Raw genomic sequence first — 27,137 nt, 5'->3', positions numbered from 1 at the left:
TGTGGCACCAACGCTCTGCAGACCTGTCCCTGTGCCTGTTTTCACAGTGGTCATGCAGCTTCAGGGAGAATTCATACACAAATGAGTACACATCCCTTGTTTACACATGGGGAAGGACAATAACCCTGTGAATAGATGATACTCCAGAAACAGGAGACAGAGAAGTGCTGGTTGCTTCTTACAGCAGTCTGCCAGTTTTGTGACACAGTAATTGCGTTAAACACAAAGTACAGTAACCGAATATCCTTTCTTCCTGGATGCGCAGAGTACTAAATATTGACGTTAGCATCCCTAAACACCTCCAAAAAGACATTTTGCTACCACTTGCTTGAAATTATGCTGCACATAGGTTGTGGTTTGAAGTTGTTTTTTTAAAAAAACATTTTATTATGAAATAATCATAGGTTTCCAGGAAGCTACAAACAGAGGACATAAAGGTTCTGTGTACTCTTCACCCAGTCCTCTCCAATCATTACTTGTATCTTACCTAATTATAGCACAGTATCAAAACCAGGGCACTCACACCGATACAGTGCACATATACAGTTCTGTGCCATTTTATCACATGTATAGATTCAAGCAAATACTACTGCAACCAAGATACAGAATTACTCCATCACCACAAAGATTACCTTCATACTATTCCTTTATAGTCCTATTTCCACCCACACCATCCCTTCGCTCCTGACAACTGCTAACCTGTTTTTGTTTCTATTCATGTTGTGACTTCAACATTATATAAACAGAATTATACAGTTTGTGCCTTTTGAGATTGGTCTTTTTCACTCAAAATAATGCTCTTGAAACCCATCCAAATTGTTGCATTTTTCAAGTTCATTTCTTTTTGTCACTGAGTACTATTCCATGATACAGATGAACTATAGGGTTTTTGTTTTAGTAATTTATTTATTGGGAAAGAGAGAATATAAGCAGGCAGAGTGGCAGGCAGAGGGAGAGGGAGAAGCAGGTTCCCTGCTAAGAAGTGAGCCTGACACAGGGCTCAATCCCAGGACCCCAGGATCATGACCCAAACTAAAGGCAGATGCTTAATCGACTGAGGCATCCAGGTGCCCCTCAGGTTTTTAATCACCTATCTATTGAGTGACATTTTGGTTTTCCTGCTTGGGGCTATTAAAAATGAAATTATATATACAGATTTTCATGTGGACCTAACTTTTCATTTCTCTGGGATAAATGCCCAGCAGCGCAACTGGTGGCCATACAGTAAGTGCATGTTTAGATTTCAAGGAGCTGCCAAACTGTGCTCCAGGATAGCTGTACCATTTTACATTCCCACCAGCAAGTATGAGATCCAGAGATCCAGTTTCTCCTCATCTTCACCAGTACTTGTTATCACTATGTTTTATTTTAGTTGTCCTACTGAGAGTGTAGTCCATCTCACCACGGTCTTAGTTTCTATTTCCTTAATGGTAAGGGATGTTGAACATCTCTGCGTGTGCTATTTGCCATCTATATTCCCTCTCTGGTGAACTGACTGCTCAATTTTTTGGTCCATTTTCTAACTGGATTATTTGGGTTTTATACTGTTGGACTTTGGGAGTTCTTGATACATTCTAGATACAGGAGTCCTTTCTCAGATATGTGGCTTACAAATAGTTTGTTAACGACCTTCTCTGACAGGAGAAGTTCTTAATTTTAAGGAAGTCTAGCCTATTGGCTTTTTTCTTCACCAAGCTCCAGGTCCCAGAGATTTCTCCTATGTTAATCTTCCAAAGTTTTAAATTTAAATCTACAACCTGTTTTGAATTGGTTTTTGTATAAGATATGAGATTTAGGCTGAGTTTCATGTTTTTGCTTACGGGTATTTAATTGTTCTAGCATCATTTCTTGAAAAGATGATCTTTTCTCTAATTACTTTTACAGGTGTCAAAAATCAGTTGGTCATACTTGTGTGGGGCTATTCTGGGTTCTCTATTCTGTTATATTGACTTAGGTATCTATCCCTTCACCACTGTCACACAATCTTGGTTACTGTAATTATATATGTAAGGTCTTGAAATTGGATAGTAATTGCTATTCTTTTTAAAGATTCTTTTTATTTATTCATGAGACACACACAGAGAGAGGCAGAGACACAGGAAGGGGGAGGAAAAGCAGGCTTCATGCAGAGAGCCCGGTGTGGGACTCGATCCCATGACTCCAGGATCATGCCCTGAGCCAAAGGCAGATGCTCAACCACTGAGCCACCCAGGCGCCCCAACAGTAATTGCTATTTTATTCTTTTTACAATTGTTCTTAAGCTATTCTAGTTCCTTTGCTTTTCCATATATATTTTAGAATAACCTTCTTTAGCAACCATTTAGCAATTGAATTAAACTAGCAGGGATCCCTGGGTGGCGCAGTGGTTTAGCGCCTGCCTTTGGCCCAGGGCATGATCCTGGAGACCCTGGATCGAATCCCATGTCGGGCTCCCTGCATGGAGCCTGCTTCTCCCTCTGCCTGTGTCTCTGCCTCTCTCTCTGTGTGACTATCATGAATAAATAAATAAAATCTTTAAAAAAAATAAATAAACTAGCACACTGACTTGAGGGTAGCAGGTATTTGTTGAATCTCCTATAAGAAAAAAGTCTGTTTCTCTAGATCTTTGCTTTCTTTCATCAGTGTTTTATAGTTTTGAGCATATAAACCCTGCACATCCGAGTATTTCATTTTTTGAGTGACTGAACATGGCATTCTATTTTGATTTCTATCTGTGCACTGCTAATAAATAGAAATAGATTTTGATATGTATCCTGTGACCTTGCTACACCTATTTCTAGTTCTAGGATTTTTTCTTACAGACTCCTTGGAATTTTCTTTTTCTTAAGATTTTATTTATTCGAGAGACAGAGAGCATGCAAGCACCAGCAGGGGGAGGGGTAGAGGGAGAGGAAGCAGCAGACTCCCTGCTGAGGCTGAGTAGGGAGCCGGAAACCGGGCATGATCTGGGGACCCCGAGATCATGAGTGGAGCCAAAGTCAGATGTTTAAGCCACTGAGCCACCCAGATGTCCCTAGACTCCTAGGGATTTGCTATGCATATAATGATAAGATCTGCAAGTATCTTTTATGCCTTTTATTTTCTTAACTTATTGAACTAGATAAAACTCCCAGCACTGTGAAGAGTAGTAGTGAAAGCTGACATGCTTGCCTTGTTCATCATCATAGGCAGAAAACAGTCTTTTACCTTTGACTGATGTTAGATTTTTTTAAAATATTTTATTCATTTGAGAGAGAGAGCCATTGCTAGAGCATGAAGTTGGGGGTGGGTAGTAAAAGGAGAGAGAGAAGCAGGCTGCCCACTGAACAACGAGCCTGATGCGGGGCTCAACCCCAGGACCCTGAGGTCACAACCTGAACTGCAGGCTCCATCAACTGAGATACCCAGGTATCCTACCCCTATGATGTTAGATTTTTATATACTTTTAATAAATCATATTAAGGAAGTCACCTTGTATTCTTACTTGTCTAGGAACATGAACATGAATGAGTATTGAAACTTGCTAAATGCTTTACTGTCTATCAACTGATACCATGACTATACTTCTTCGGTCTGTTAATATGGTAGGCTGCACTGCTGACTTTTTGAATACTGAACTAGTCTTGCATCCTTGGAATAATTGCCACCTGGTCCTGATATATAAATATACTGATGAATTCTACTTGCTAATATTTTGTTAAGAATTTCTGCATCTTTTGCAACTATATTCATGAGGGACTTTAGTCTGTAGTCTTCTATTTTTGTACCATCTTTGTTGGGTTTTACCATCAGAATAATAATGGATGAGTGAAGAAGGAAGTGTTCTCTTGTGTTTTTTAGAAAAGATTGTGTAGAATTGATGTTAATTCTTTCTAAAACATTTTGTAGACTTCTCCAGTGAAATAATCTGAGCCTGGAGATTTCTAGGAATTTTCAAATTATTAATTCAATCTCCTTAATAGCTGTAAGCCTATTCAAATTATCTATTTCATGTTGGGTAAGTTATGGTAGTTTGTACTTTTTGAGGAATTGGCTGATTTCATCTAAGCTGTCAACTTCATGCATGCAGAGTTGTTTGTAGTGTTTCCTTTTCTTTTGGATATCTGCATGGTCTACAGTTGATACTCTGTTTCATTCTTGATATTAGTAATTTATATCTGCTTTCTTCTGGGTTTGTTCATTTTTTTTTCAAGTAACAAGCTTGTTATTTCATTGATTTTTCTCTATTGTTTCTGTTTTCAAATTTGTTGACTTCTGCTATTCCCCTCCTGTTACTTGCTTTGCACTTATTTTGCTCTTCTTTTTCTAGTTTCTAGAAATGGGGACTTCAATTATTGATTTCAGATTTTCTTAAGTAATATGATATAAATTTCCCATTCAGCACTACTTTAAGCTACATCCCACACATCTTGATGTTATATTTTCATTTTTATTTATTTCAATGTATTAAAATTTCTCTAGAAATTATTCAATATTTCGAAGAAGGTTGTTTAGTTTGCAAATATTTAGCGATTTTCTGGTTATCTTTGTTACTAATTTCTAGTTTGATTCCTTGGTGATCAAATTACTTCTAGCCTTTTAAATCTGTTTTATGGCCCAGGATATGGACAGATATTCTGTGGGCACTTGGAAAGAACATGTATTCCTGTTGCTGTTGGGTGTTCAAAAAACATATATTTGGACCGGTGGCTAATGATGTTGAGTTCTTCTGTACCTTTGCTGATTCTCTGATGATTCATTTCTTGGGAGGATGCTAAAGTTTCATAATTGTGTCCATTTCCCCATCAGTTCTCCCAAGTTTTGTCTCATATATCCTGCAGCTCTGCTGTTAGGAATATACCCAATTAAGCACTGTTACATCTTCTTGGAGAATGGACCCTCTTATCATTATTATGTAAATATTTCTCTTTGCTCTGAAGGCTTTGGTTAGACAGTAACATTGCCACTGCAGCTCTGTTCTAATTTAATGGTTGCACAGTATGTTCTACCCTCACTTTAACTTACCTGTATCACTATACTGGAAAGAACTTTCATGAAGACCCCATACAGTTTGGTTATGTTTTTTAAATCCACTCTGACAATCTCTTTTAATTGGTGTGTTTATACTATTTACTTTTAATGAAATTATTGTTTGGATTTAAGTCCACCATTTATTTATTTTCTGCTTGTTCCCTATTTTTTTTAAAAGATTTTGGGTGAGAGAGGGTGAGAGAGAGAGAGAGAGAGACAGGGAAGAGAGCGAGCAAGCACACACACAAGCAGTGGGGAGAGGAAGAAGCAGGCTCCCTGCTGAGCTGTGAGCCAGATGTGGCCCTCAATCCCAGGACCCTGGGATCATGACCTGAGCCCAAGGCAGATGCTTAACTGACTGAGCCACCCAGGTGCTTTGTTCCCTGTTTTTAATTCCTTCTTCCCTACTTGGCCTTCTTTTGCATTACATAAACATTTTTAGTATTAGGATTCATTTATTGCATTTTTTACTATATCTCTGTGTAGTTTTTAAGGTGGTCATGGTATCAATTATAACATAACCGATTCACTTCAAAGTAAAAAAATCTATCATTTCAAGAAGAATGTATAAACCTTACTATCAGCACTAGTCATGTTTATATTTTTTGTGACTCATTTTTTGACATCTTAGGGGGCCTTTTAGACCTGAGGAGAGACCCCTGCTCTAATTTCTAGCAGGGTGGACATGCTTGGCGCACACCTTTCATGTGCAGATTGCCTGAAAGTGGTGTGCTTCCACACCCATCTCCTTATCTAACTCACACACTAAGCCAATATTTCCCCTATCAAGCCTGGGCTAGGAATCAGACAACTAAGAGCAGTCTCTATGCCCCAAAACCCAGCAGAATTATTTAAATTAGCTAATCCTAAACTGTTTATCCTGTCTTGCTCTTCCCCTTGCTTCTGCTTCTGACCAAAATCTGATGCTTAACCTGTAGCCCAGCATGGTGAAGTATGCACCCTTCTCCTAGAAGATATAAATAATCAAAAGCTTCCTTCAGTGGCACTGACTTCTCCAGGCCATCATTCAGTCACTTTCCTAACTTAAAATCCCACAGGTATAAATTTTAGAACACACGATCATCCTTTACCCTTGGTCTCTATTCTCTCTGCCCTCTCTTGTATGTTATAGCTATCTCATAGATTACATGTATATACATTTGAAATCCCATTAGATGTTATAAATTTGTTTTAAAAGATGTATTTATTCATGAGAGACATACAGAGAGAGGCAGAAACACAGGCAGAGGGAGAGAAGCAAGCTCCTTGCAGGGAGCCTGACATGGGACTCAATCCCGGATCCTGGGATCACGCCCTGAGACAAAGGTGGACGTTCAACCATTGAGCAACCCAGGTGTCCCACAGACGTTATAAATTTTGTTTTCAACCACTAACTCATTTTAAAGAACTCAAGAGAAGAAAGTAATCTATTACATTTATCCAGATATTTATCATTTCTGTCTGAAGAACTTTTTTCTACCAAATCTTTGGGAACAGGCTACTGGCAACTTCACTTTAGTTTTTCTTCAAATGAGAATTCTTAACTAGCTTTATTTCACTTTCATTCTTGAAGGATAACGTCACTGGATAAGAAATTTTTGGTTAACTTTTTTTTTTTTAACCACTTGAAAAATATGCCACTTCTCTGGTCTCTATAGTTTCTTTTCTTTTCTTTTTTTTTTAAGATTTTATTTATTTATTCATGAGTGACACGAGAGAGAGAGAGGAAGAGAGAGGCAGAAACACAGGCAGAGGGAGAAGCATGCTCCATGCAGGAAGCCCGATATGGGACTCGATCCTCGGACTCCAAAATCACGACCTGGGCCGAAGGCAGGCGCTAAACTGCTGAGCCACCCAGGGATCCCTGGTCTCTATAGTTTCTGATGAGAAACCTGTACGTATTCTAATTGCTGTTACTCTATATGTGTTTTTCTATAGATGCTTTCATAATTTGTAATTTGTTTTCAGTTTTTAGCATTGTGGTTATGATGTCTGGATGTTGAAGTCTGAACTTCTTATATGTTATATCTTCATCACCAGGTTTTGGAAGTCTTCAGCCATTATTTCTCTGAATTTTTTTAGCATCACACTCTTGTCTCTTGTTCAGATTAGATAACTTCTACTTTCTATTTTCAAACTCACTGACTCTTCTTTCGTCTCCATCTTAAAATCAAGTCTATCCAGAGAGTTTTTAATATAGGTTATTGTATTTTTTGGTGTTAACTTTTCCATTTGGTTATTTTTCTCTGCTGAAAGTTTCTACTTTTTAAACTACTTTTAACGGTATTTGTAATGGTCTGTTGGAGTATTTTTATAATAGATGTTTTAAAATCTGTCATATGAGGGACCTGGGTGGCTCAGTTGGTTAAGTGTCCGAGTGCTGATCTCAGCTCAGGTCTCTTGATCTCTCAGGGTCTGGAGTTCAAGGCCCAAATTGGGCTCCAAACTGGGTGTGGGGCTGAGCTATCTAGCTAGCTGAATGAATGAATGAATGAATGGCACCTGAGTTCACTCAGTCAGTTGAGTGTCCAACTCTTTATTTTGGCTCGAGTCATAATCTCAGGGTTGTGAGATTGAGCCCTGAGTTGGGCTCTGTGCTCAGCATGGAATCTGCTTGAGATTCTCTCATTCTTGCTCGCTCTCCCTCTGCACATCCCTACCCCCTGCCACTTGTGGGCATGCTCTCAAATAAATAAATCTTAAATAAAATAAAAGTTTTTGTTAGATTATTCTAATATCTATGTTATCTTGGTACTGGTATCTGCTGTCCTTTCTCATGAGAATTGATATTTTCCTTGTTCTTCACATGTCAAGTAATTTTGCACTGTATCTAATTTGAATATTATGAGACTCTTAATCTTATTTAATTTACTAGTACTCTTGAATGTACAATATTGATATTTCTGTTCTAGCAGGTAATTGACCTAGTTGGATTCACACTGCAAGCTGCAGCCTGTCTTCAGAAAGCTGTGATTCTAGTATCAATTCAGTTTTTAAAGTCTCTGCAACATTATCTGTATCTGTCCCATATGCATGCTACCAGAGGCCAGTCTGGGACCTAGATAGTAGTTTTTCTGTTAGTTCAGTTTTCAAAAGTCTTTGTTATGGATGAAAAGTAGATGCACACATGTAGTTTAGGGATAAATCCAGGAGATCATCAATAAGTTTTATGGAATCACTTTTCTGAGCTCCTCTCTCTCTGCCATATTTCTAGTGCTTTCTGGTTCCCCTACTTTACCTTGTACTACTACATCTATGCCTGGGTCTTCCCAGAGGATACACACAGAGAAAGCAATAAGGCGGGCCCCAACCTCTTGGGACCCCAAACCACCTTTCCTTTCATAGAAGAAAATTCTTCTCCCTCAGAACTTTGGTTCCTGCAAGCTCCCAATGCCCCTGCCACGATTGTTTGGAAGCTGGTATGCACTGAAATGAAAAAATGGCCGCGGAGTCCAAACTAGGGGACAAAGGAGAGGAAAAAGATGGAAAACTAACCACTGGTTTGGTGGTGTTCTGAATTCTGTTTGCTCTTACTCAGAATTAGAACCTCCTTGCTGCCTATTAATATTTAAGTAATGCTGCCTGTTTAGCATATGTAAGTGCATGGTTGAATTCACCAAATACCATTGAGACTACTGTGCAGCCACTGGATGAGAAAAAAGGTGATCACACCTACTCAGTGGAATGCTAGCACAACTATTAGCCAACCTGGAGAGAAGGGGTTTCTTCTCCAGATAAAAGGCTTCTAAAACAAGTATCCTCTCAAGTAAGGGCTAACCCTCGAATAGATTCAAGTTGTAGCGATCCCTGGGTGGCGCAGCGGTTTGGCTCCTGCCTTTGGCCCAGGGCGCGATCCTGGAGACCCGGGATCGAATCCCATGTCGGGCTCCCTGCATGGAGCCTGCTTCTCCCTCTGCCTGTGTCTCTGCCCCTCTCTCTCTCTCTCTCTCTCTGTGACTATCATGAATAAATAAATAAAATCTTAAAAAAAAAAAAAAAGATTCAAGTTGTAAAGCCCACCTATCAACAGATCCTACCCAGACACAAGGCCTCCAACTAGTTTTTCAGATGCTATATGAAACATAAAAAAAGACCAACATCAGAATACAATCTCAAATATGAAAGAAACTAATAAAGTAGAACATAAAATAGAGGAAAACCAGAGGAAACTAGGTAATGAATGCAGGGTAGGAAAGAAAACTTCAACAAAATTTTAATTACTGTTTCTAACAGATATAAGATAATGAATTCATATAACAGGAATCAAGATGCTAAAAAAAGAGACAAATAATCAAAATAGGAGTACTAGTAAATTATGGATATGATGGCCAAAACAAACGTCAAGAGAAAGATTTCAAATACATATTGGAAGAAATTTCTCCAGAGGTACCACAAAAACAAAGTGAAAAATAAGAGGGAAAAGAAACTTTAAGGATCTACCCAGGATATCCAATATCCAAACAACTGACATTAAAAAAGAAAGAGAGAGAGAGAGAAAGACAGACAGACAAACCAACCCAGAATGGCAATTAATAAAGTAACACAAATAATTTCCTGGAACTAAAATACACAAGACTCCATGTATGATTAGTGAAAAAATTACATCAAATCTGTTTGGGAACTAAAGCACACAGATACTATCTTGAAAGCGTCCACAGAATATCTAAGCATGATTATTTTTTTTTAAAGACCCACAAGAAAAAAATCCTGGGGGCAGGATGGGAACAGGGCATATGTAAAAGGATGACATCAGAATATCAGAAGTTCTCAACAGCAGATCTGGATGACTGGGAAAAAAGGATAGCAACATTTAAAATTCTAAGGGAAACTGATTTTCAATCTATAATTCTATATCACCAATTTCTAGACATGCTAAAAGCAGACAAAATTACTCCCACAGACTATTTTCTTGAGAAACTATTTGAAGATGAAGGCCACCAAAAATAAGAGATGAAATAATTAGCAAATTCAATCCAAGCCTGGCAAAGTCCAAAGACTATAGCCATGTGGCAAACAAGCTAAGCAATTAGCTAAGTGGAGGAGGGGAGGAGGCTCAAGGAATGCTCTCCCAGAAAAGAAAGCTCAACAAATAGTTGATATAAAGGAATATTTGTACAAGATTAAGGATATTTTAAAATCATATTTCACAAGTAGATGAAAACAGGGCAGATAAATTACAGTAAAAATTAAAAGTTGTATCAGAAGGAAAATATAGTACTGGGCTTTACAGTAATAATTATGTAAGTCATTATATAAACCTTGGTTCTTGCTTTAGCTAAAAACAAAATCACTATATTGATGTCTTAGTCCATTCAGGCTGCTAAAACAAAATAGCAGACTGGGTGGCTTAGAAACAACAGAAATTTATTTCTCACAGTTCTGGTGGCTAGAAGCTAGAATGGTCAAGTGAGGGCTGTCTTTCAGGGTGCAGACTTCTCATTTTTCCACTTGGTGGAAGAAGCAAAGGAGTTCTCCTGGGCCTCTTTTTAAGAGTATTAATGTCATTCAAGCCCTCATGACTTAATTACCTCCCAAAGGTCCCATCTCCTAATATCATCATATTTTGGGCATTGAGATTTCACCATATGAATTCTGACAGAACACAAATATTCAGCTCACAGTAAATGGGAAAATGGGGATAGGTTTGGCCTCACCCATCTTTTTTGGTTTTTTTGAAGATTTTATTTATTCATTTGAGAGAGAGAGAGAGAGAGAGAGAGCAGGAAGGTGAGGAAGACAGATTCTGAAGCAGACTCCACCCTGAATGCAGAGCCCGGAGAGGGGCTCAATCCACGAACACTAGATCATGACTTCAGCCAAAACCAAGAGTTGGACACCTAACCAACAGAGCTGCTGAGGTGCCCCCACCTCATCTATCTTAAAGAAAGTAGATAATGGGGGCAGCCTGGGTGGCTCAGTGGCTTAGCGCCGCCTTCAGCCAAAGGCCTGATCCTGGAGACCTGGTATGGAGTCCCATGTCAGGCTCCCTGCATGGAGCCTGCTTCTCCCTCAGCCTGTGTCTCTGCCTCTCTCTCTCTGTGTCTCTCATGAATAAATAAATAAAATCTTAAAAAAAAAAAAAAAAAAAGGAAAGTGGATAATGCCTAAAATTTATAAGAAATAGCAGTATGTTATTTACAATTATTTAACCATCAAAACACCAGCTAAAAACAGTAAAAAGTAACTGTCTTTAGGAAGTAGAAGAGACGATTACTGTTTCTTGTAAAAATTCTCAGCACTACTTTTTTGTTTTAATCATGTGCATATATTTTGGGATACTCCTTATTTCCTAATCCCAATAAAAATTTTAAAAAATGGATACATAACATGCTGTGATGCTGTATTAGTGATAGCTTTGGCATTAACTTTGTTTTCCTTGATTTTTATCTAACATTTAAGATAAATGTTAGCAGTTTTGAAATAATGTGAGTGATTCATCTTTGAAACAAACATTTTCCATTACTTCTGTTACTTTTCTGGAGTGGTATAATCTGCAAGAAAAGCTATAACTAATTAGTTGTAATTTTATTTGTATTTGATTTAGGATGTTCTTAATCCTATGCAACAAAAAAAGAGTAAGATTAAACGAGAGGCTGAGACAGGTAACTGCAAAGATTGTGATAATCTTGATTTTGATTTTTTAAAATAGACTTTATTTTTTCAAGCATTTGGGGGTTCACAGCAAAATTGAGAAGGTAGAGACTTTTTTTTAAATATAATTTGTTTACTGATAATCCTTAAAATTCTGTATGTTTTTATCAACTTAATCAATTTTATACATTTGAGCCTACAGAAAATACACACTCTAAAACTGTAAATCTGATGTGTTATTTACAAACAATTTACTTTTCACTGCTTATGCAACCATTTCACAGCAAGTGATATTCTCAGGGATGTATCCAGATACTATTTAAATTACTATCTTTCAAAGAAAAAAATGCTCAAGTAAAACTTAGATCCTTTGAGAAGATCATAGAGGGTCTCAGGAGAGCTCCTGTGGCTCTCGGTGTGTAAGCATCAGGACTAGCAGAGAAATGCCCAATACAAGCAGAGTCATCTGACGTTATTCCCAAATAACTAAAACTATTACTGCAAGACTAAATGCCTAGTTTTGAGGGAGAGTTGTGCTAAGAGCTTGTTACAGCTTCACTTGCACAAAACTGTGTACTCCCAAAAGACAGGAGTAATTATTTCTTGAGATTCAGACTCCCATTTTTTATTAATAATTTACTCTTGTGGATTACTAAGTAGCAGCAATTGATTTTCATATTCAAATTCAGAAGTGAACAATAAAGTATACAAGTATACTGTACTACTACATTCTACTTTTTTTAAAGATTTTATTTATTTACTCATGAGAGACACAGAGAAAGAGAGGCAGAGACACAGGCAGAGGGAGAAGCAGGCTCCATGTAGGGAGCCCGACGCGGGACTCAATCCCGAAACTCCAGGATCACGTCCTGGGCCGAAGGCAGGCGCTAAACCGCTGAGCCACCCAGAGATCCTTTTTAAAATATTTTATTTATTTATTCATGAGAGACAAGAGAGAGAAGCAGAGACATAAGGCAGAGGGAGAAGCAGGTTCCATGCAGGGAGCCTGATATGGGACTCGATCCTGGAATTCCGGGATCGTGCCCTGAGCCAAAGGTAGCTGCTCAACCACTGAGCCACCCACACGTCCCTGTACTACTACGTTCTAGATGTCTAGTTGTAAATTGCACTGATAAGCATCTGTGGACCCAAATATCCATCATTTGCATTTGGCTGTATTTGGTATCTGAATATTTGAATGTTAGTCAAAAACTGTCTTCCCCATCCTGCAATGTTCATATTGTTTTACTTTACTCAGGCTTTTAAGGAAAAAGCAGATATTTTAGATCTAATATATATATAACAACTTCCCTTTCATGTAGCAAGGGACTTCCTATTATTCTACCTTCTACAAATTCAGCTCTTCTCAACTCTATCATAACATTTACAAATCCAGACAGAAGTCCCTGGCAACCTGTGCTATTCAGAACATAGCTAAACCAGAAAAGATCAAAGTGGCTACTCGAAGAGTCTCCACATTTGACCAGGGAAAGGTTTCTTGGCTCCACTGTTCACCATCCTCCATCTATTATGGGCACACACGTGCAGGGCTTTGTCAGCTTGTCTCCCAGGTCACGCATAGTTTGAAGCAGCTGACTGAGAGTGTAGGAGGAACAACAAAGGGCATACCTGCAGAGCACAGAACAGCAAATGACAACTGACAGCACAGGTGCAAAAATAAATTGAAGGAAGACACAATGGTTAAAAGCCATAGCAACTCAAGATTGGCTCACGTAAGTGCAGATCTAACACATAGTGGCAGCTGCCAGGAGCATAACTGTGCCCTGGCACAACATAACAGAAGACACTCAAGTAGACCACAAATCACTGAGGCAAAAGAAACTATGCAGGCAAGGAACTCTACATTATAGAGAGATTTCTAAAAGGGTTCGGACAAGTAGTTCTCATCTCTGGCTGCACACTTCAGGATTCTAAAGATTTCTTCTGTTTAGGAGACTCTTGCATAAATGGTGTTGTATATTATCTCTAAGAGAAAATAAAGTAGGAGTAGTAATAAAATTTTTAGACATTGACACGAGTCCTACAGAATACATATTGTTAGAAGAAGCATCATATAAGCCTTACAAAAAACCCCACGCGCTTTAACATCAATAATCTACAAATCTGTAACAGGTCCATTTTAGTCTCTATCTGGCTATCTATATTAATAATATTGCTATAAAATGACTAATAACCATACTAGCCATTTTTCCAATGCACTTCCAACATTAGCTTTCTGTTCCATCTTTCTCTTCAATCTCATTTCTAAAACATCTACCAAGATCTTTCCTAGCAGGGGTGTCTTAACAGCTCCACAGGGAAGCACTTCCAGCTTGCTCGCTCTGAGCATACTTCTTGAAAACAGGACCAGAGGCCACACGAAGTATCTACCCTAGATGTCATCTCCATTACACCTGTAAATATCTGAAATTCTATAGCTTCCAAAACTTTCAGCTCTCCTGATCAACTTATTCTTCACTCTTACCCAAATGTCTTCAGGTCCCAAACTGCATTTTCACTCTTTTTACTCTGAGTAAAAGACATTTATTTTATCACAGTCTGAAGGCCAACATTTGTGAAGCCCTTCAACTGCCTCTCCTTTTTCATCTAAAACATTTTACCTTTCATGAGTCTGTTCTCCTTCACTCTGTTTTAAAGCCATGTTGTTTCCCCAGTTCTGATTCATCATTCCCTTCTTACTCACCTCTGCGCACCTACAAACCTGTGTGGGTTTGTTTCCCTGTTCCCACATAACACTTCCTTCAGTCTCACTGCCTATGCATGGGACTGCTCCATCTCTGTCTTCATCTCCACACTTTTTTTTTTTTTTTTAAAGATTTTACTTATTCATGGGAGGCACACAGAGAGAGGCAGAGACATAGGCAGAGGGAGAAGCAGGCTCCTCACAGGGAGCCCGATGTGGGACTTGATCCCAGAATCCTGGAATCTGAGCCGAAGGCAGGCGCTCAACCGTTGAGCTGCCCAGGCGTCCCATCCACACTTAAGTAGCCTAAACTCCATTTCACTGCTAACCCCTTGAATCTGGATTTGGCCCCCATTCAAACTGAAACCACTTTCTTAAATGCCAACTGTGACAACTACTGCAAAGCGCAAACGTCCCTTCTCTGTGCTCTCCTAGTCAGGCTCTCTGTAGCAAGATACCATTGCCCAACTTCTCTTTGACAAGTTATTTCCTCTCCATAATTCAGGATACCACTGTCTAGTTATTTTCCTGACTACTTCCTGAAATCCTCTGTTGCCACTTCCTACTGCACCTTAAATGTATGCCTTCCCCCTCCCTCTGGTCCTCTCCCTCTATTATACTCTCACAGACTCTTCAGATTCTAGCCATAACTTTTACTTCTATGATACCACTCCAAATCTCCATCCCTAGTCCTTAATACTGTTAGGCTGCAGACTATCCATCCCCTGGACACTTCTAATGGACTAACCCCACAGTTGCCTCAAATTTAATGATCTGTATTAGAGTTCAGTTTCCCACTCGTCTTTGGTCCAAGTCCCCTTGAAAATGAAACACAGTTGCCTGGATTTGAAGTTTTCTTTCCTTCTCACGCCATTTTTCACAAATCTTGTCTCATGGGAATATTACTGCAACCAACTCTAAACCCTTCTGTTGCCTGTCTTGTCATACTCCACCCCTAGTAACATTATCAGTGACATGTGAAAGCACACCTGTCTCACTTCCCTACTCAAAAACTTTCTAGGGCAGCCCGGGTGGCTCAGTGGTTTAGCGCCACCTTTGGCCCAGGACATGATCCAGAAGACCTGGGATCAAGTCCCATGTCGGGCTCCCTGCATGGAGCCTGCTTTTCCCTCTGCCTGTGTCTTTGCCTCTCTCTCTCTCTGTGTCTCTCATGAATAAATAAATAAAATCTTAAAAAAAAAAAAAAACTTTCTAAGGGTCCTCACTGCGTAAGATTAATGTTCAAGACCCTCAGAATCATATTCAAAGTCCTCTGTGGTTTGGATTTTAGTCCATTTTCTTACTTCTGTAGCCTAATTTAACCTTTCCTTCCTTAAATTCATCCAAAAACACCTTCCAAGAGCAAGTTGAGGGAGATGTTAATGTTTTCTACACACAATTATCATACTATTTGAACTACAGCATTTACACAACTCAACTGGACAGTGCAGGGACTGGCCTTGGTTGTTAAACACAGTGGTTCTCGGGCAGCCCCGGTGGCGCAGCGGTTTAGTGCTGCCTGCAGCCTGGGGTGTGAACCTGGAGACCCGGGATAGAGCCCTGCATCGGGCTTCCTGCATGGGGCCTGCTTCTCCCTCTGCCTGTGTCTCTGCCTCTCTCTCGCTCTCTCTGAATGAATAAAAAATCTTAAAAAAAAAAAAAAAAACACAGTGGTTCTCAATCAGGGATGATTTTGCTCTTCACGGGGCACTGGAAATCTCAGGAGACATTTCTGGTTGTCACAACTGACGGGGTACTCCTGGCATCTTGGGGGAAGAGGTCAGGGATGATGCTAAACATCCTACAATGCAGAATACAACCCCCACAACAAAATATTCTGACTAAAATGTCAACAGTGCCACTGTTGAGAAACCCTGAACTAATCAATAAATGTTGAACAAATATGCATTCAAACAGAAATTAGGAAGTTTGAGAACACAGGTTGACATCCAGCCTAGTATCAATGATGTGGGTAACACTGTAAAAGAAAGAGAAAGTGGCCAAAATGACCAAAAAGGGGTAGAGGGTTCCATTTCAATAGCTTGCATAACTTTAAGTTTTAAATACTCCTAAATGAGGCAAAAAGGATGGCCTTTCAAGCATAATGGAGCACTCCCTTTGGCCCACCCACAGAGTATTTAATTCTCTGGGAAATTTACCTTTGTCTGACACACGATTCATTACTCATTAGGGCCTGAACTGGATTGCTACATATCAAAATGTAGATTTTTTTGTCCAACAGAGATGCCAATATCTCCACCTGACAGACAAAATATTATGATTATACTGCTCTGAAAGATATAAACCAATCTGCATCTAATCAAGCAATTTTACTCCACCATTCTTATTCTTCTTCTTCTTTTTTTAGTGTAGATAAATACTCAGATCCTCAAACACTCTCTGAACCAGTTTTATATTCCTGCTGGTTCCCTCAGTCATGAATTACTAGTCTGAAAGTCACAATTATAGTTTTGGGATTTTTTTTTTTTTTTTTTTAGATTTTATTTATTTACTCATGAAGAGACACAGAAAGGCAGAGACACAGGCATAGGGAGAAGCAGGCTTCCCATGTGGGACTTGATCACAGAATGCCAGGATCACAACCAGAGCCAAAGGCAGACACTCAACCACTGAGACACCTAGATGCCCCTACAGTAGTAGTTGTTGTTTTTTAATTTACACTTTGGCACTTTATATGACTCAAGTCTATCTAAGTGGACTCACCGCTTGTAGCTATTAAACTGAGTGGCCCAAGAAGAGGACTGCATGGTTGTGTAAGCCCAATCATGCCTCATTTTAGGTCCCAGGGTGAATCCCGAGCAGGAAGAGAATTTTACTGGTGCTATTTCCTTGTTATTATTCTTCTGATTTTGTTTTTGTTTTACAGTTCTTGGCCACATGTCCCTTTCTACACCTCCATCACTGATTACATACTACCAGGTCAGTCTCAACTACACCCTTGGTATACACTGTACTTAGTCTGCAGGAATCTGATTTTACAACCTGACCAAGTGGTGATCTGTCAGTGGATAATGGATTTATTTTCTGCTGGATGAGATACTACAAGAAAATCTGGTTTTAGTCTTTTCTGTCTTTCTGTTTGTGTAAGAACATGTCTCACCACCACTGAAAGAACAGTCTTTTTGAAATCCAGACCAGTTTTGTGTTTTTGGATTACTATTGACCTATGGCTAAAACTGTGGAACCAGAACTGAATACATACATACCTGTATCTATAAAACAAGAAAAGCCTTGATTCCTCATGGTTTAAGTATGAAATGTATTTCTACCTCCAAAGGTAGTAAAAAATTAAAAAGTTTCTTGAAGAACCTCTGTTCTAATTGGCATATAGAGAATAAGAAGCTTTTACATAAATCTAAATCTATATTTCTAGAATTCCTAGAAAGTAAGGAAACTAAACATCTAATACTTATATATTATTAGCCTTTTATTTTTTAATTTTTTAAAAAGATTTTATTTATTCATGAGAGACACCGAGAGAGACAGAGAGAGAGAGGCAGAGACACAGGCAGAAGGAGAAGCAGGCCCCATGCAGGGAGCCCCACGTGGGACTCAATCCCTGGACTCCAGGATCATGCCCCGGGCTAAAGGCAGCGCTAAACTGCTGAGCCACCGGGGCCCATATGTTAGCCTTTTAACGACCAAAAGAAAAAAACCTCACAAACTCATAGAAACTGCTACTTCAAAAGAATTTTTAAGAATCCTAATTCATATACTAAAAATAATCCATAAGTCAGTATGATTTGATAATTTTAATGCTAATTTAAAAAGATATCCTTTTCCTGATTTCATCAGTGTAGAAAACAATGCACACACACACACATATATATTTTTTGCCCTATGAAGAGATACACTGAACTTTGCTGGCTTGCTCTTCAGAGAAGCTAGTACTACTCAGGATTACTCACATTTATGATAATGAAAAATATAAGCTTATATATTCAACCAAATTGAATTATAACACTGACAACTTCTATAATATCAAAAGTTATATGCCATTCAGTTGTCAGAATAAGAGTAATTTCCAATATCCTTAGTTAACTTTAAGACCTTGATTGGACTAATAAAAAAATGGTTAACTAAAGGATACTCTTTATATACATCATTAATTTCCACATGAGTCAGACACCAAATGCAGTTTAAACACATACACATACAGGCTTTCTAATATTACCACAATGTCATTATAGCACACAACAAAATGAACAGTGATTCCTTAGTATTGTTAATACTCAAGTCTATGTTTGATGTCCTTTTCCAGTTGTTCTGTTCTAAACATTCTTATTTTTTTCACCATAATTACACAATTTTTCGCCTTGTCTGGTATTTCACCTATACAGAATCATATGATGATATATGCTCTAAGGTAAATCTTCTTTCAGTCAGCATTTTTTTGAGATTCACGTATCAGTGCATAAATCAGTCCTGTGTTCTCTTCTACTCTCGTGCAGTATACCACTCTGAAAGCATTAACCCCTAAACTTTTTGGGGGGTTTCCCAAAGGTCCCCAGCAGTCAGTCACAAAGATTTGTCGTTTACCTTCTAACAAGAATGCTAAAACTAGTTCACTTCTTTGGGAGTACTCCGTACTTCTTTAGTGGAACCCCATTAAGTTGTGTCAAATCAAAAGGGAAGTCTGGTTTCTTTTACCTTTTCGTGGCAATGTAGTTATTTGTATACAGATCAGTGACAATCTGTCCTTTTACTAGGATAAAATTATACAAATTCAAGCAACCCAGGCCATAACTAAAACGTCATATTTAAGAATCCTGTTGAATCAGCAGGTATGGTAACATCACTATTACAAAACAAGGGCTGTAGTTCATGTATAGAACCAATGCTCAGGAAACTGCTCTGGTACCTGTTCTGTGGCATACAGGGTCCCAGCCTTAAATATAGTATAAAGAAAGTCACTTTCTGATAGGCCAGAAATTTTAGCATTTTGGGAACCTTGAGGACAGAAAAAATCATGCAAATGTTTAGACACCACAGGTGAAAAATGTAGAAATGACTTTCTTGATTTTTTTGGAGGCTTCCTGCTTTAGAATAAAAGAGCCATAAAAGGCAATTAAAAACAAAAACCACCTTCTATTAAAAATTCAACCGCAGTTCCTTATGAAATTTCCACAGAGAATAATTCTCCAAGTTTACTAATTGCTAATATCTCCCCCATATTCCAAATACAATGAAGCTAGTCCGTGTGCATGTGTCTGTGTGATCAAGAGTAATCCTTGGAAGTTATTTATGATTACAAGGGATACAATTAACAAAAATTACAGAAACCCAGGAAATGAAGTAAAAGAACGGCTGCATGTTCTTTCAATGTCATATCAGAGAATTTTCTAGGAGGTCCGACCAAGGATTGTTTCATACCTAGGGCTGCACTGTACCTGATAGAATTGCTGGACAAAATAGCACACATGTGCTATAACTGCACTGTTCACACTGGTAGACACTAGTCCCATGTGACCATCAAGCACCTGAAATGCAACTGAGAAAGTAAATACTAAATTTCAATGAACTTTGATTTAAATAGCCACATGTGGTAGTGGCTACATACTGGACAGTGCAAATCCAGCCTCTGGACTACTTCTGTACAGTTCCCAGGGTAAGCATTGTTTTTACCTTCAAAAAAGGTTGTAAAAAAACAAAAAGAAGAGTATGAGACAGACACCCTGTATAGTCCATAAAGTCTAAAATATTTATTATGTGGCTCTTTACTCATCAACTAATGTAAATTACTAATTCTCTCAGCACTAAGACTGAACAAAAACCCTTCACCAAGTTGGAAGGAACCTCTTAAAACACATAATAATTCAGTTTCCTTAAAGAAGTTTCCCATGTTGTTTCCATTTGACATAACTTATTTTTTAAAAAAACAGTTCTTGGGGCACCTGGGTGGCCCAGTGGTTGAATGTCAGTCTTTGGCTCAGGTCGTGATCCCAGGGGTCCTGGGATTGAGTCCTGCACTGGGCTCCCTGCAGGGAGCCTGCTTCTCCCTCTGCCTATGTCTCTCATGAGAAAATAAAATCTTAAGGGAAGAGGAAACAGTCATGAGCAATCACTTTGACCCCACTATAACCATTGTGAGTATCCCTTATTTCAACATTCTGGTATAACCCCAAAATATTAACCATAAAAAGAAACTGAACAAACCACCATTTCTTAAGAAGATGATTTTCACAACCATAGTGAGTTAAAATAAAAATCATTCTAGGAAATGCAAAGAGGCCACCGACCTCCTTTCTGGTAAAATCAAAACAAAAACTCCAGGTCCCCACCCAGCATTACATCTACAAATTATTTCCTCCACGAACAAATCTACTGTTCAAGAATTTATTCATGAAACCAGGTACCAAGCTCTCCTAACAGAAAAGAAAATGAAACAATACAGTGTCCATTTTAACCCTCTGATGTCAATGCAGTAATGGGCCACTTCTACTCAATTCTTTAAAAAAAAAAAAAAAAATCTGTATCTTTCTCCTCTCTTACTCTACAGCTATGTAAGTAAAAACTCCAAGGACAATAACCAACTCCTCAGATGACCCTCCTCTCTTTTTCTCTTCGTCACAAATTAAAATGGATCAGATGTTTAGTCTACCTTGGCAGTTTCTTGCGTGTACTATAATTTCAATGTTTAAGATTTATCAGTCCTCCAAATTTTATTCTAAATCCTCCAGACTGGTGTTCTGGCTATGGTTCATGGTGGCAACTCACTGTTATGAGGTAATGCCTGAAACACCACCAAGTGATAGACATTGTGGTTAGCAAATTTAACACCCTAAAAGTTCATGGAAAAACGCTACAAGTAGCCATGCCATTTGTTTTCCATTACTCCCTTCTGTTTGTTAACCTTCAGGGCAGGCTCCTATATCAACCAAGTAAACTAACGTTAGCACCCAAATCACTGCTATGGACCTTGTTAACCTAGGCACTATATTATCTCCAGATGCCTCACACTTCCATCCTCTTTACCTTCTCTAAGTTGAAGGGAATACTTCCACTTCATACCCAGACCACTGAGGCACCAATCCTTCGTTCTCAGAATTCCTCCATTTCAAAGATTCTGATCTCTGAAACTCCTCCCCAACTACAACTTCTGTGATTCTCCAACACTCACTGAACTTGCCCTATCTGCAGGATTCCATGAATCTCAGAGGGGACAGGATCTAAGGTCTTATTCCTTTCCTGTTTTTACAGTTCATTATGCCCCTTTCTGCCTTCTCCTCTCCAGTCTGAACCTCTCTGGCTATCAATTCACTAAAAGTAGAAGTTAAGTCTATATTTTTTATTGTTCTAGCCCAAATAATGCCGACCATTCAGAAACATTTCCTGAGCCTCATTCTACCTTGTCCAATCACACCTTATATTCCTTTAGTCTTTGGGGTGTTAGCTTCACCAACATCCAGAGTGGGGGAAATTATCACCTACTGGAGAATTTCTGGGTCAAGTGGTATTTTAAATTCAGGCCATCTAACTTTCCCTGGCCTTACTTCAGTTCCAATGCACCTCTTTTTCTTTTTTTGTTCTTTTCCAATGCACTTCCAAAAGTTCCATGGCATCTAGCCTACCGTGCTCCACTGTCTTCAGGCTTTCACCCCCCCCCTCTCTAGGTATGAATTGATACCGTACTTTATTGAGACAGTACTATAGGCCACTGAGGTGTTCAACTGCCCTCTATGCCAAATGGCAGAGGGGGAGCATATCTTCACTCATTCTGTCTAAAGAAGAGGTCCTAAAAAGCTGAACCTGGTCCTCTGACATGTTTGGTTTAGCAAACATGGTTGCTTTTTGTTTTTAGAATATTTACTTTTAAAAGAGTAATTTTGGGGGGGGGGGGGTTAAAATATATTAATGTGAATTTTGAGATATAATCCACAGCATGCATGATTTTTAAAACATAAATTAGTTGCCTCTTCCAAAACAAAATAGATTTCACATCAAATCCAAGCCCCTGGCTTTTCTTGGATGAGACATCATTGGGCCCATCCTCTGTAACTGGCTAATACTAAGCATTGGCAGTTAGTTACCGTCCCCCATGGGGCATGAGCACCTTCTTCACCAGTTCCTCACTACCAACCAGCGGGTTCCATATGCAGTCTCCCCCCAGGGAGCATGGAATTTGTGGCTCCTAGAGTTAAAGGAAGAATCTGAACTTCTCATTCCCAGGGCTGAGATCTCTTCAGCCTCATCCCTCTCCACCACTGTCTAACTCCAAGGATCCTACCCAGGCACTGCATCTTTGATCTGTGAGTGAAGCAACATCTAGTTAGTACCTTCACTTCCTCTCTGAAATTCAGTCCTCAACCTCCTATGATTCTGTAACTTTGGCCACCACGGACTTCAACCTCCTCCTGCTGGGTTCCAATACTCTCTACTGGGTTCCCTCTCTTTGAGACATCTCCTCCCAGCCCTCGTGGTAATGTCACATTGCTATAAAAGTCACTAAACACCCCCAATTTCTGTCCTCGTATCAACACAAACCAGCAATGGATCACACTGAGAAAAGAAGCCTAGAGTATAAACACTGACTATGGAGATATTTCTTAGAAATGTAAATCTAATGGCATCACTCATGTTGCCACAACCCTTCCATGACTCCCTCCTACCTGCCTGCTTGGTAAAATCCATGTTCTTCTGCAGGCCCCAAGTGCTTTGTGACTTGGCCCCTTTCTGTCTCTGTTTCTTCCAATCTACTCCTACACTTGAGAAGTCAGTGATAAACTGGCACTATTTCACATCCCTGTAATTTTACACATGTTCTTCCCCCTGGAAAACTCTTGTTCCATTCTTTAACACCCAATTAAGAAGAGCAATCCTTCCTCTCCTGTATTACTGTAACACCTTGTACATATTTCAATGGGTAACATGTATCATACTGTACTATTTGTTTCCAAGTCTGTCTCCCCTACTAAGCTATGGATTACCTGAAGTCCAGAGGCAACTGTCAGTGCACTTCCTGACACATAAATTTTCTTTAAATGTTGGCCACCTGGCTCTGCCAACAGGTCGAAACAATATTATCTACCATCCTTCCTGACACCAAGGCTTAAAACCTTTCCCTCAATCCCTACATCCACTCAGCCACCAGATCTCAGTGAAAACTATCACCCACCCATGTCCAGCTTGGAACATGTCTTTTCCACAGCTGGGTCTTCCTGCCTCCAAGTAAAGGGAAGGCAAGTCCTTCTTCTCTCAAAATTCCTCAGACTCCTTATTGAATAAGGCCCAAAGGCCCAAAGGCTGAACCTGGCATTTGGGTCCACTGAGGCTCTGACACTTCTACCAAGGCGCTGTGTTTTGGACCTCAAGCTTTTGCTCACAACTACCTCCCTGGAATCTTACAGGCTCTTCAAAGCTCAGCCCAAGTGCTGCTTCCCCCAACACATTTCCTCTTCGACGTAGGGTCCACATTTACAGAATGTGTGCCTTTTTAAAACCTCCCAGGACATTATCATTTTCTACCTGTAGGTCCCTTTCTCTCTAGCCAATGGAGCCCTAACTAACTAAACCCCCACATTCTCTTCTACTCTAACATTAGCTAAATGCAGTGATTCAACATTTTAAAAGCAGGAAACAAATTAAACCACCTGCAAGGACCCAGAAAAGTTCTTGGCATCTTATCTGAGCCTACCAGCTAGCTACCTAAAAAAATTCTTACTTACTCTAAATCTTCCTTCCCCCAAACTTTCTCCTCCTCCACAACTTAACTTAAAATATTGTAGATGTTGAAGTTTGCTTTCCTGTTCTTAATTTCTAAGTTAATGGTTTTCTCTTCCTCAAAAGAATGTAAAACAAACTCCAAAGCCAATTAAAACTATGGTATTCAGTGCTTACCCATGAATCTCAAGGAAAAAGAAAAAGGATTTCTTACAAATGGGAGGACTGGATGATGAGTAACACACATCACAAAGATACCCGAGACACTGTTTATCACCAGGGCAAGTGACACCTACTACCAAGATACTGTAAGACACACCTTTCCCAAATAGTTTACACTCAACTACGTGGCAGGACAAGCAGGAGAAAAGGAGTTGGGAGGGTCTGGCAGAGCGTGCCAAGTTTTTCTGTAGAGCACTTTCCACACTTGGGAGGAGTCTTGAGTAAAGCTGAACTGGGAGCAGGTGAAGCACACAGTAAAAGCAGTGACTAGTCAGTCAGTAGAGGTTTAAGCTTGAGAGCTGCTACCACACAGAACTGGTAAAATAAGGTGGGACTAGATTAGGTTAATGATCTGTAAATCTCCAGAGGAGGAGTTTAGAGTGAATGAGACAGGCAACAGGAGGTCCTCCTAGGTCCCAAGGCAGGAAAAAGATTTTCTGTGGGAGGATCAGTTGAATGCAAGTTATACCAGAGGGAGGGAGAACGGGAGGGAAGAAGGAATGGAGTGAGGGCAGTGAACTAAGGGAGGGGCACATACCAAGGATGAAGGTCTCAATTGCAGCAGAGGCAACGAAAAAGAGAAGAATGAGCGCATCTAAGAGATTTTCAGAAATATTAACAGAGCTTAGTCACGGGCCAACCTTTTAGCTCTGGGGAAGAAAGTCAGTCACTGGGGAAAAAAGAATGAGGGGCCTGGGAAGAAGTTAAAAATTAAAAGTTAGGGGGTGCCTGGCTGGCTCAGTCCACAAGCGTGTGACTCTTGATCTCAGAGTCATGAGTTCAAGCCCCACGCTGGATGCATAGAGCCTACTTTAGAAAATTAAAACACTTTACAAAAATTAAAAGTCGGGGAACAAATTAAGCACAGGAAAGCAAATGCGATTCAACATCTACAATGTTACGAGTTACGCTGCGGAGAAGAATCACAGGTAACTGCCCTATCTCTTCCAAAGATATTAAAACAAGCACCCAGGCTCTTTTTTTTTTTTTTTTAAGTCTAAGATACTCAGGAATCACAGAACGTCCAATTCTCCAAGGACACTGTTGAAATTTCTGAAGTAGGATGCCACAAAAAGGACCATTTTCTTCCCAGCCAGAGCGTTCATCATTTGGGAAGACAGGTATCAAGAACAAGGGCCCTAAGTCTGAGTCTTGGCTCCCCCACGGACTAGACAGGAAAACCTGGAGAAACCTGGATGGGGGGGAAAGGGGGGTAGGAGAGAGATGCTTTGTTACTGTGTCTTGGCTCGGGGAAGAAGGGGAATAGTTGAAGGTGTTGCGTAGGTTTAAGGCTGAAATGCTGATTTTGAGAGGTGAGTCACCACTTGCAGAGTTTCAGTTTCCCCAGCTGTTTAATTGAGAGAGAGGAAAAATAATAAAAATGCACCTCGCCGGATTTTTTTTTTTTTTTCAAGACCTGCGTTAGATAACCCTCGTGTAGGGCTTAGCGTAACGCCTGACGTTCTGTGGCCAACAACATCGACACAAAGAATAATGCTCTTTTTTCAACACTGTTGTTAAACATCCCCATCTCTTCTGGATGATGATACGCTGTGCATTTCACTACTAGGATGGATGGTTGGTGGTTTTTTTTTTTTTTTTGTCGGATTGTCAAAAGGGGCCCGAAATCCCAGAAGGGCTCAGAAGCCCCGTGGGTCCCGGAGGCCTGGGGAGAGGAAGGGGGCCGAGGCGGCTGCAGGCCCCGAGCGCGCAGGCCCTACGCAACACCCCGCGGGCCGGCCCCGGGCTCTGCGCCCTGCGCCCTGCGCCCTGCAGCAGCACCGACCGCGGTCGCCGCGACGCCCTCCGACCGACGCGCTTGCGTCAGCGCCGCTTCACAAACGGGGAAACTGAGGCGCCCGGGGCTGAGCCGCTAGCCCAAGGTCACATGGCTCGAGGTCGGGCACGCCGGTCGGCGGGCTCCGGAGATGCGCTCGCAGCCGCGGCGCCTCGCTGCGTCCCCGCACGGAGGGCGGGCGGGCGAGGGGGCGGCGGGACTCACCTTGGCGCTGTGCACCGCCTCCTGCGCCCCGCGGAGCTGCAGCCAGATGCGCGCGGGCAGCGGCTCCTCGGCCCCGAGCGCGCCGAGCACCGCCAGGCTCACGCCGAACAGGCCCTCGATGCGGCCGCGGCTCCGCTCCAGCAGCGCCGCCTTCTCCGCGGGCGCGGTGAACTCGTCCAGCACCGCCCGGGCCGCCATGGCGGGCGCGGCCTCCCGCGGCGGCGCCGGGGGCCGGCGGCGGCGACGCCCCCTCAGCGTGCCGCCGCTGCACCCGAGCCCGTCCGGCGGCGTCGGCCCTCGCGGCCGCCTAGCCTCGCCCCGCCCGCGCCCCGCCGCCCGCCCGCCCGCCCGCAGGCCCAGCTACACCATCCCGGCTCGGCCGCCGCGGCTTGGCAACTGCGGGCGGAGAACCCCTCCGCCCCTTCGCCGCCGCCGCCGCCGCCGCCGCCGCCGCGGGCCGGGCCCCGCCGCCGCGCATGCGCCCAGCCCGCCGCCGTCATTGATGCTCGCCGCCCCCCAGGGAAAGGCGGAGGGCGGGGGCGACGGAACTCGACGTCACGCGCAGTGGCCATGTTGGTTGAGGGCAAGGCGACGGCTCCGGAGACGGGCCTGGGCGGCCTTCTTGGGTGAGGGCACAGCCCTTTTGGGTGACTTGATGGATGGTGAATCTGTGGTTTTACAGATGGGGGATTTGAGGCTATGACCCAGTTGACGGGGCTGACCCAGGGTCACAAGGGATTTGGGTTTGTCTTCAGACATCTTGAAGCCCAAACTAGGGCTCTAGCAATTGAGCTTTCCAGCTCCTCAGTAATTGATAGGCAGATGGTACCCCTCCTTCCCACCCTCCCTCTGCCCGCCTGCCTGCCTTCTTCCTTCCTCCTTCCTTCCTTCCTTCCTTCCTCCTTCCTTCCTTCCTTCCTTCCTCCTTCCTTCCTTCCTTCCTTCCTT

At 41.2% G+C, this 27,137-nt stretch overlaps 1 protein-coding gene across 1 annotated transcript in view; it reads right to left on the bottom strand.

The window, feature by feature from the left end:
* The window catches only part of N4BP1 (NEDD4 binding protein 1), a 49,419-nt gene extending 22,779 nt beyond the window's left edge, over positions 1-26,640 (bottom strand). The window contains exon 1 of the mRNA XM_041766056.1: positions 26,190-26,640. Within this exon, the coding sequence (XP_041621990.1) occupies positions 26,190-26,387 (198 nt within the window). The 5' untranslated portion in view covers positions 26,388-26,640. The remainder of the gene's footprint in view (positions 1-26,189) is intronic.
* Positions 26,641-27,137: the final 497 nt, after the last annotated feature.

This window comes from Vulpes lagopus, chromosome 8 (genome assembly GCF_018345385.1).
Source record: "Vulpes lagopus strain Blue_001 chromosome 8, ASM1834538v1, whole genome shotgun sequence".
In the NCBI taxonomy this organism is placed as follows: Eukaryota; Metazoa; Chordata; class Mammalia; order Carnivora; family Canidae; genus Vulpes; species Vulpes lagopus.
The sequence above is the reverse complement of the archived record's forward strand: the minus strand, read 5'-3'. Positions and strand labels throughout refer to the sequence as shown.